The sequence below is a fragment of the Thunnus albacares genome, chromosome 18, assembly GCF_914725855.1.
Source record: "Thunnus albacares chromosome 18, fThuAlb1.1, whole genome shotgun sequence".
In the NCBI taxonomy this organism is placed as follows: domain Eukaryota; kingdom Metazoa; phylum Chordata; class Actinopteri; order Scombriformes; family Scombridae; genus Thunnus; species Thunnus albacares.
In genome coordinates, this window is record NC_058123.1 from 15,704,819 (window position 1) to 15,716,340 (window position 11,522).

Consider the following 11,522-nt stretch of genomic DNA (forward strand, 5'->3'; position numbering starts at 1 on the left):
TTAAAATATGATGCTTTCCATATACACTATGTGTTTTAGGACTATACAGTATATACAGTAACCATAAAGATTTGATAAAGAATTAAATGATAACAGTTAAATATATAATAATAAAGTAATGTTCTGTATGAATTTCTATCATTGGACCAGTCTTTATTTTTGGATTTAGTTGTACATCAGACTGATTATAGAATATCAGTTCAGTTTTCTAACAACATAAGTAATAATGAGATTGTAAATTAAATAAATGTGATTACAGCAGTTTTGCCGGCATAACTGCACTTTTCAGCTCATGTTTCTCTAACCTGGAAGAACCACGCACAAGTCTGACAACGCTGGCTCTGCTTTCAAATGACTCAGTCTTTTATTATAATCAACCATATGCCAGTTCACATTATATTCATGCATTTGAGCTTGTTTATATAAGCACAGATTTCCTTTCATTCATTCTCTTTACCAGTTTATTCCTGTTTGGGGTAAAATGGGAGCCTGGAGGCTATTCCAGCATGCAGTGGCAAGGGAACGTCACCCAGTGTTTTCAGAACATTCCTGTTGAAAAAAATGATTATTTTGCATGTAAATAATGTGTGTAAAGAAGCTGTCCACTTATTGCTTATTCTGAGCTAGTGTGATGCTTCAGTGATTAGGAAGGCAGAGTGAATTATGGCCGCTGATGGGAAGGATCGCTGCAACACCTAAATCACAGGGACTGGGCTCAGTTTCAGTTATGACAGAGCAGCTCATACAGTTTACCCAAGTCATATCTCAATATCGGAAGTAAAAGTGTGGACAACTTAGATATGTCAAATGATGTTATTATAGTTGTGTCTGCTGTTAAATTTGTATTCAGTAATCACTTTGTAACCATCAACACTATGTAGGGAGGAAGCTTATTGAGTCACTGTTTACAAGACAATAATATTACTTTTTTGTGATATATAAATGCCACATGTTAATACATTTAGAACATTCCTATTGCAAGATGTTGGTTGATAGTAAAGAGTGGAATAGCAGGACAATGATGACAGAAGAATGTCACTAGTGCATCTATACTGACACTAAAACACACACGAACTCATTCAAAACACCAGAGATTTTTTGTTATTGTGCAAAAATAATTACTCTGTGAAAGGGGGTATGAGTCAGGGCCAGACTACCATAAAGTTACAAACAAAAACAAATTATATGAATTCAGACAGTTGTATCCTGACAAATGAAACATTAGTAGCTGTCAAGCAACACAATGAAACCATGTGAGAACATAACAGAAAAGAGTCCATACAATGAGGACTTGGCTCAGTACTACGCAGATACTTTAAGAATGGGTAGGGCGCCACATAAATGCTTGAAAGAAAACATGTATTGACAAGAAGTTTCATCCCAAGAGCAAACAAGCATGAACCTTAATACCAATGAAAAACAGATAAGCCAGCGTGGATTAAAAGTGTCAGTGCTTGGATTTTCATCCTTTTATTAAACAGCCATCGTTAGCAGCTTTTCACATGTTAAACTAAAACCAGAATGCTTCTTGGAAAGCGTGTGTTTAGTTGTTGGATGGAGCTGGTCTCCTCTGGCACATTAACACAAATTACTTTCATATTTAAAGGACTTGTGTAACTTGTGGAATTCATTTTTTGCAGAAGATGAAAGGTAAGTGTGGCTTGTAAATCATGAAGGGTGATAGAAAGCCTTTCTCAGGTGCCACATCACAGCTTAGTTCTTTTGTGGTCTGTGCAGTGTTGCCCCGGGCTCACCTTGACAAGAAACTTGTTATTGAATGACCAGATGCTCCGAGGTGTTTGTGAATTACATTTTTGTGTAATAGATTTGGAGTGGAAATTCCTCCATAGGCTGTCATTTCCTATCAAAGTGTCCACTGCTCCTTAAATGCTCGTCTGCGTATTTACAAATATGTTCTAGTAAATAGCAAGTGAAGCGGGACTCTTAAATTTGAGATGTGTGTAGCCATCAGACGGAACTTGACACCGGTGCGCACTGTGCGCGGAGATCAGCTTAGAAACATGCATCGCAACAGAACATCTCCAAATCGCATTCCGCATACTGAAATCTAATCCGAGGACATCAGGATGTGTGACATAATCCCCTAGACATCTGAAAACTGCGCTCCTCAAAACGGGGCTCCAGGGGTGGTTTGGAGAGATATGCGGACCTCTGTTACTCACAGTTTGCTCTTGCAGGGATCTATAAAAGAGGGGCGGACACCAACTGCCCCAAACGTCAGAGCGCACTTAACTATAAATCTCTCCAAACTGCCCTCTGCGCCCGGTGCGGTGTTATGCGCAGACATCTGTCCTGCTTCAGTCCAGTATGAGGACAGCGCGTGTGGAAACCCTTCGAGCAACATAAACGCTATATGACCTGGAGAAAATGGAGAGTAAATACCCCCATATGTGTTGCTTACCATGTCAAGATATTGTCAAATGTTGGCGATTATGAAACTGTAACGCACTTCTGGATATAACGGCGCGGTCTCTGTTTTTATCAAGAGGCAAACAAGAGCTTCACGCACTCTGGAAAACATATATCGTGCACCTTTTGCACCTCATACGCGCTGGAGAGGCTGATGTCTTCATTGGACTACTTTCAGTCAGAGATGGTGGATCTCTCTCGGATTTCCAACGTGGAAACGTAGCATCCAATTAATCAGCGACTGCAACTGCACCCCGCGAGGCGCAGTGGCACTTGGTCCGCTCTCTCCACCACCTACCTTTGGACTCCAAAGTGTGGGAAGACGCATGGTTTGGTGCGCTGGATCGAAGTATGAAAAACACACCTGTGCGGTATTTCACCTTTTTTCCCCCCCTATTTGGACATAAACTGAATTTGAACTCGTTTGAAGGAAATTTTCGGATTGCGGCTGTTAAAAAACGATTTTGTAGCTGATTCAGCTTGGGACGCTAAATGAGTCGCGTTTTCTGTTTGGATTTTAACACCAACAGCCAAGCCAGTTTCAGGTCTGCATGGGCCATATTTAAGGTAAGTGAAACACTATACATGTTATGATTACTGAGTGTAAAATAAAATACTCTCATATCCTCTGATTATTTGTGCGCCAAGGACACATGAGCCTCACTTTAGAGATTTTCGTTGAAATAAAGATGAGAAATGCAACTTGTGCATTTGTAGAAAACAGTTGTTAGGACTTTTGCATAGCATGTTTAAGCCCAGTATTTATCCATGCATAGCTGTTTAGGTTTACTGCAGACTCAACATGCCATTAGACAGAGTCACGTAAGCTTTGGGGATCGCCATCTGGCCAACTCGCACCATTATTTAGGCTATCGTTGCCAACACGCTTTGGTGCGTGCTTTAACCAACGCATTTTTGTGTGAGGCGCACCCTCCGTGCCTCATTACAAGTAGCAAGAGCTGAACTGATCCCTCAACATGAATATATCATCTTATAATCCTAATAAGTCTGGCCTTCACGAGAGAATAAAAAAGTATCAGGTTGTTGGTTAATCACAAATGTTGTTTGTAATTGTAAAACAATGCAGTACTTTTACGCACAAATTTACGCATTATTGTTTTTATAGTTTGTGGTTATGTTACATCAGGTATATCGAATTATTTATGTTTATTATGGGCTGTGTTTCATTGTGATTTATTGACTGGGAATTTCTGGTATGTCTGCAGTGATATTTACAAGAAACTCCACTAGTAGACAAAGTGAATGATCAAAGATTTGACATGATGACACATAGTTATTAATACAGAATGAGTCAGGGTAGATCTGGCCACAACACAATCTCACTTTGCTGACTTCATTATAAACCAGAGCCTGGCCTACATTCTTGTTGTGCGTGATGTTAAGAAATATTTCAAATGTTTTTTGTTGCTACTTGATTTGTTTTGTTTCCCTACTTGAAATAAAACACACTCTCTTATTCCTTGCAGCCTTCTTCATAGGAACTGAGTCTAAGATGAAGTTATGGGATGTTTTGGCCACGTGTTTGTTGCTCCTGAGCTCTGTTGCTACACGGCCTCTCTACCAAAACACTCAGCCAGCCAAGAGGACTTATTTCCCCAGCAGCTACAGTGAATCTGCGACCCTGTCTGTGGAGGACAACCAGCCAAAGTTCCAGCGCAAAGACCACAACCTGCAGGAGATCTCCATGGAGGATCAATGTAAGGCGCACGGCATGTTTTGACAAAATGTTTTCGTGATGTGCAGTCACTGTGATAGTCTCTTGAATGGTGGATAATTGGCCCATATGGGGGTCACACTATAGACATGCGCTGTTTGTGCAAACTTCTTTTAAACAACATGCAACTTGTAGCAACTGAAAGATAAAGGAAATAATTGTTGGCATGCACTACTGTGCTTTGACTTTTGAGATGATTTCAGTCAGGAGCACATTACCTCATAGGTTGCATTTTATGCCGGGGCAATTCAGTCATGTGTGTTAGTCAATTTCCTGGGAAGTAATACGGCCTTTCTTGACTAATTACACTTGAGAAACAGCACATAACGTAATATGCAGTGGGGTGAGCGACTGCTGGAGAGTCCTACATTGATAAGGATGTCAGAAAGGCAGGTTATCAGATGGAAGATCTTAATTTGTGTTTTATTGCTGCTGTGGGTTACATCACACCGATGTCAAAACAAGCAAGCAGAATGAATACGAGTATGAACAACTCTGATCCCAAACATTTTTAGCTCGCTCCCATTGTTTATGTTCACCTCTGCCCCTCTACGACTTAGAGACCCATGACCTTTGCCCATCTGCCAAAAGTCAGAAATCATGGCATGTTTTAGAGACTGCAGGGTGAAACAGATCACGGGAATTCTGTGGAGAGAGGCTGGTCAACACTGGAAAGTTTGAAGCGTCAAGTGAGAGTTCTGTGTTTATGTTCATTTTAACAGCAACCGTGGGTAGGAATTTATCTTGTTTGGATCAATGTGACACTGTATCATCTTCACATATAAGTGAACGTGGCCAAGAACTAGATAAGGAATGGAACATTTGGACAAATGTTTGTGCTGCCACCTCATATTCTGTTTGGACGGCGGTGACATCACTGATCTGCTGTGTAACCCAAGACCATTAACTATGCACTAATAGTGTAAACAACACTGTAGCTCATAGAGGGGGTGGGTCTTTCGGTTTGCGCGTAAAGTCAGAGAACAAGGTTTCTTTTTAAGACAGAAATCTACGCAGGCAACAGAAAAAACATGCTAAAAGAAAACCAAGTGATTACTGATTATTTAGTATTGAATCTGCAGGGTTGTGGCATAAAACTGTGGCAAGAGTTGCGCCATGAATCACTCAATTTGCTGCCACCAGCCCAGTCTGTCAGCAGGTGTACACTGTAGCAACCCTGCCTGTCAAATGACATACAATAGGAGGTGTCTAAATCAAAGGGCAGGTGTGTCTAAACAGATTGGCCCTGCCTCACCTGATATGTGGGCGGGGGCCCAATCAGCTGTGGAGCACAGGCGGATCAGGTGGCCTGTGCTCTGCCACAGGAACAGGTAAGAGAGGAGAGTTAGGTGACACTGTAACAGAGAGGCCGCGTTAACCACAACACCACCTGCCAGACATCGCACCCCGCTGCCCTGACTTCTTGACAAACATGTAGCATGATGACTCACATGCACAGACACACACATCTGTAATTAGTTGATTTATTTCAGAACAATATGCGTCCTTGATCTTCATAGTTCATTGTCACCAGACCTACAGACATTGGCATAGGAGAGATGTTTCTCTATAATAGAATCAACATGTAGCGCAGGAGGGTCCAAGACTTTCAGCTGGCCTCATCGCCGCTCGCAGCAGATGGCAGAGAGCTGTGCTGATGCATGTTTTGAATTTTTGAGCGGATTACAATCTATTCCATCCAAATGACTCAAAGCATATGATTTCCTTTTATTTGGCCTTTGAAGTCTCAGCATTCTAAAATTACATTCATCAAAGATTAAAATAACTAAAAAAAACAACGTCACACTGCATCTCTTGTGGTGGTGTGATTGGTCTGCGCCTCCTGGTTCAATACAGGCAGTTGCTAACTAATGCTGTATAATTGAAGTGGTGAAAGTATCATCGTCTGTTTCAATGTCTGGCCATGTTATTTATGCAATATCAAGTCTGCCCTCATCCCATTCATGCAATTTTGTCTTCCTCTCTAACCAAAACAAATCTCAAACTTGAACTGATAACACCCTCTGACCTTCAGCCTCCAACTCATGCCCACAACATACTCTCAGCCATGTTGGAAGGAGTTACTGCAGGGCACCTGCACGTCCGTGTAAACAAACTCTGGACTGCTCTGTGCATTCCTCCGCCTGAGACTAATCTATAAATCAGCATGCACCGTTTCTGATCTGCACATTTCTCAGTATTTATGGACATTGTCTGAATTTGTGTCAGCACGTGTTTTTGGACACTTAGCCGTGCATATGACCATAAACATGTTCTGTCAACAGCAATGTTCATCATTTTTTTCTGCACAAATTGTATCTCAGTCCAGATGGTTTGTTGAATTATTATTATTATTAGTTTTGCAGGTTATGTGCATACAGTTTCATCTGCATTTTTAAATTTATGTAAATACTCCTTATATTTTAGTATTTTTTAAATTAGTCTCGGTCTATAACGTTGCTCTTTCTCACCACATAATTTTTTTTTTTTTTTTAGAACTTTATTGCCTTCATCGAACTTTCACCACATAATTTTTAATGTGCATTCACACATTCCTTGTTGAAATTTATGTTTGTGTAATGTTTAATGCCCCCATGCTGTTATTATTAATATTTAATAGTTGTCTTGTCACACGGGTGGTTATAATTCTGTCTTCACGGCTCATACAGCTTGTGATCACAGTAAATCATTTCAGAAAGTGATTCTTTGTTCATGTCGGTGCTGAAATTCTCATTTTAAAACCAGCTTTATAAGTGAACCTGTTTCTTCTTTATCTTCCAGATGACATCACAGGTCCCTATCCAGAGCAGTTTGATGATGTAATGGATTTTATCGAGGCTACCATCGGCAGACTCCGGAGATCATCAGAGCCCAGCAGCGGGGGCCCCAGGGGGCGGAGAGAGCAGAGACAGAGGGGAGCAGCAAACACAGGAGGATCAAGAGGCGAGGGCAGAGGACACAGCGACAGGAGGCGCAGTCGGGGGCGAGGGGGAAGCCGAGGCGGTAAAGGAGGCCGAGGCGAGAGGGGGAGAGAGAGGATATCAGTGCAGAGTCGAGGCTGCTTGCTGAAGGAGGTCCATCTCAATGTGACGGACTTGGGGCTGGGCTACCAGACTAAAGAGGAGCTGATCTTCCGGTACTGCAGCGGCCCCTGTGTCGAGGCGGAGACCAACTATGACAAGATCCTCAACAACCTCACGCACAACAAGAAGCTGGACAAGGACACGCCCTCTCGCACCTGCTGTCGGCCCATCGCTTTTGACGATGACTTATCTTTCTTGGACGACAATGTGGTGTATCACACACTGAAGAAGCATTCTGCCAGGAAGTGTGGCTGTGTCTGAGGAAGTCACATTTGACGTGACAAAATAACAGACATGACCAGCACCAGTGAACTAAGGATCACCTTTTTACAAGCTGGCGCAGCAAAGGCAGTAAAATCACTGTTGGAAATGGGCATATGAGGCTGAAAAGGGAGTGTAATGCGTCTCATTTTTATCAGTAACCATCAAACACAGGTGAGTATACTGACAGATCTCTGACCTGAAAGACATCAGAGCAGCCGCTAAAAAAAGCAAACTGTACATTTAACTTTTGACAGTCCGTACTCGTATCAGGTGTGAACCAATTTGAAGAAACAATACTGTTACACTTCCAGATTTGCTCACTGGGCTTTCTTAAAAGATGAGTGCAAAAAAACTTGGGTTTTTTTGCCTGGAAGAATTCATTTTCCCAGGAACATCAGTTTTTCCATAACTGGCTCCTAAGACTCACGGAGATTGGAGGAGTATATTCAGCTGCATCCTAAATCACTTCCACTGCGTACTCTGGATGTTGACATTTACATTCAGAGCCAAGGGATGAGAAGTACCACACCAGCGTTCAGCAAAGACTTTTTTGGTGCAACGCATCAACATGAAATCCAATCATTTATATAAATATATACTATATACATATATATACACATGTGTGTAAGAGGTATATTTATTAAGATGGAATTAACTTATTGTTATTTATTTCAATCCATTTTATGAGAAGAAATTGTCATTTTTCTTATTTATTTAAAAGCTTTGTTTTGTCCTGGATGGTGCCAAAATGGAGCATTTTTCTCAAGCATAATCTTACACGGTGATCCAGAATCGCAAAACACTCACCCACACACACATCCCGATAATGCTTATTCGCTTCACTTAGATTCCAGGGTATCTCAATCCATACGTCCAAAAAAGATCATCATTAACTGTCAAGTTAAACAAGAGTAGAAAGAGACATAGAGGAGGGGACCAATAGAAGCTTTTTTGTTTGAATTGATCTTTTGTTTTGGAACATTTTGGGAGGACATTAACCTCATGTGACCATACAACTCACACCACCTGGGACTCATAATCAATCAATCACATGCCGTTTACATGTTTACAAGGAGACATACAACTCTGCTGCTGTTTATTTTCAAGACAACTTTCAAATTAATAATCCAGAATAGCTCTAATGTCACTCCAAACAATTGACCAGAATTGTTTCCTCTGAGGAGTCATGACATCTTCTAATAGAAATATAAAATCATCATGAGAGTAGTGGTCTCTGAGGATCTGTAGGTGCCTTTGAGGATCCATCCTTTGAGTCACAAAGTACAGAAGCTGCTAGAATGCCTGCCTATCAGCATGCGTTACCTGAAACCTCACTCTGGCCTTGCACCAAGTCTGAGCAAAGGCTTTGTAGCAGTTACTGTCCCAATAGGCTTTAAAGTTCACGGGACTGCCTGTGTTTCTGTCTCGGCTCTGACAGACAGGTCTTACTCCCTGAAAGGGGATTTGAAAGTGATCCTCTAATATGAGTCTTAACCAAATAACCCCGCCGGCAAAGGCATTTTGGTGAAGGCGGTTTAAGGAAGCTCTAGCTACTGTAGCGACTGTCATCGCGACACTGATGTAAATATCTCAAGACTGGATGTTTCCACAAAAGAATATGTTTTGGAATTACAGAGGGAAGACAATGGGTAGGCTCAGCACACTTTTCTACATGCAATAACTTGTTCAGCCAAGTTTATTCCCAAACTATAGCGGAAATATACATCCGGGATAACAGAGAACTCTTTGAAAGCATGTTGCTGTGCCCATCGAGACCCTGCGAGGGGACCGCTTTAGTGGAACAAAGAGAGTCCTCGGGTAGGTCTTGATGTTAGCACGGATTAGGGACCAAGGTATCTGTGCCCACCCAGCAGCAAGCAAGCCAGCTTTACTGTGTAATCCCCCTGCACACAGAACAAATCCACTGCATCAAGCTGAATTTAGGCCAAACACTACACAGAGAGGGGAAAAAAAAAAACCTCTAGCTTTTATCACAGCATACCTCATCAATTGGATCATCTTCCCCTTTAACAACTGATTCGTGTATAAGCCTTTCCAGATGAGAATGTGCAGTTAGGAGACTTCCCAGAAGCCTCAGAGCGCCTCGCTACTCTTTGATACCATACATTAAAGTGTGTAAACTGTGACCACAAGCTCTCTCATCTTTATGACTGTTTGCTCAACTGTCTCTTAGCAATTAGTCCTCTGGTTTTGATGCAAAGGTAAACAAGCGAAAGGTAACAATGCAAAGGAATCCTCAGTGTTAATATTAGAAGAAAGGATTGCATTTGTGTTAACACCTCTGTGAAAAAAAACATACCTGTCATGTCGTCTCACTTGTTTTGTGTTACAGAACCAAAGCTCTCGGCAAACTTTATTTTTGTACAATATTCATTTTATAACTTTTTACAGAATTAAACTTGTTTCTATTAAACGAGCGTTGGTCTGGTATTCTGCCATGCACAATAATCCCCTCAGTGCCAGATGGTGCTAATTTGCCTGGGTTATGTTTACACAAGCATCATGTAAAATTGAGGATGAAAATTTGGGTTAAATGGAGACTTGCGGGGACGATTTGAGAGATGGCCTCTACAGCGCGGTGTCCCCTCCTGTTCTGCATTCCTGAACACCAGCCCGGGGTCATACAGTAAACAAAAGCTAGCTGTAAAGCGGCACTGAGCTGTAAATCAAGGAGCTCAAGAATGTTTCCACTGTGCAAAGAAGATATGTAAATGCTGATGAGAAAATGGCAGAGGTTCAGACGGTGAGTCATTAAGCAGGGGGCTCAAGGTGTGTATACAATGTATAGCTTAGAGTCGTCTCGAGTCAAGTCACAGTTATTGTCATAGCAAATCTAAAGTTAATTTGCAAGTCTTTCTGACCTCTGAATACTGACCATTGAAATGATACATTTAAAAATCTCATTTTCAAAACTGAAAATATTTTTTACATACTGAGGCCCAGTTACTTTACTTGCTTAGGCCTTGTAATTGAATATTTATGATGTTCCTGTCATTTTTTTTTTTTGTGCCAAGATTTAACTGAGTCAAAATAATTAGCTTTTCTCAGAATCTTTGTGACTTGGAGGATAAGTCTGGTTATATTTTATGTTGTCAACAAATTCCAGTAAAAGACCAAAAACAACTATGAACTGATTAACAAATATCATCTGTGTAGCTACAGCCTGATAAAGCTTATTCCTCATATGGAATAGAGCTGAATTGTATTCAAAAAAATGATTAAAAAAAAGCAAATAAATTAGCCACATTGTCACACTGGGTGACATATTCCTGAATGATGATAAGCATGGGAGCTGTAGTTTATTTTGAGTCACTCCTACATACTGTACACTGTCCTGCTTCCATAAATACTCACTAGTGCACCAAATCCACAGCTTAAAATAGTTCAGAACAAATATACAATTTACTGCAGTTTGAGTAATGTGTTAAAAGCCACAGTGCCCAGCTGTTTTAAAGTTATTCTTTTAAATGTAAGGGTGTATTCATGATGCATTTTGTAAGATTTAAGTCTTTAGAAGGAACAAATTGTCTTTGGCTGAGAGCCACAGACATGAGAGAGAAAGTCGGATAGTACTGAGAGATGAACGAACTCATTGGTTTTGGTCTTTTTGAGGGATTTGTCAACAATGACAACACTTAAGTCAACAAATCTGGGTCCAATTTCTTCTATTCTTGTTAAGTTAAATGTGATTTTAGCCTCCATGATACCTGTGCCAGACAGTAATCGGTGCTTACGAGGTCTGTGGATAATGCTCAATAACCAGGAGTCTGTTTTTTGGAAGACAAATTAGTGCTGAGTGGGTCAAATGTAACTTTTTAATGTTTGAGCATCACAAAAACTTTGATTTATATCTGTCATAATGGGGTGTTGGAAAAGTTTCAGAGATGAAACTGAAAATCTGAGCATATAAAACCAAAACTCTCTGCATGGTTAGATACCACTGGCAGTCACTGTGAAAATGTATTTTTATGACGTCCAAACACCAGATT

At 40.9% G+C, this 11,522-nt stretch overlaps 1 protein-coding gene across 1 annotated transcript; it reads left to right on the forward strand.

Annotated features, from left to right (window-relative positions):
* Positions 1 to 239: 239 nt before the first annotated feature.
* On the forward strand, positions 240 to 8,856 carry gdnfa (glial cell derived neurotrophic factor a). Its single transcript, XM_044334060.1, has 3 exons — positions 240 to 2,997; positions 3,918 to 4,148; positions 6,947 to 8,856. Exons 2-3 carry the CDS (start codon positions 3,944 to 3,946, stop codon positions 7,507 to 7,509), a joined length of 768 nt encoding a protein of 255 aa, XP_044189995.1. The 5' UTR covers positions 240 to 2,997; positions 3,918 to 3,943; the 3' UTR covers positions 7,510 to 8,856.
* Positions 8,857 to 11,522: the final 2,666 nt, after the last annotated feature.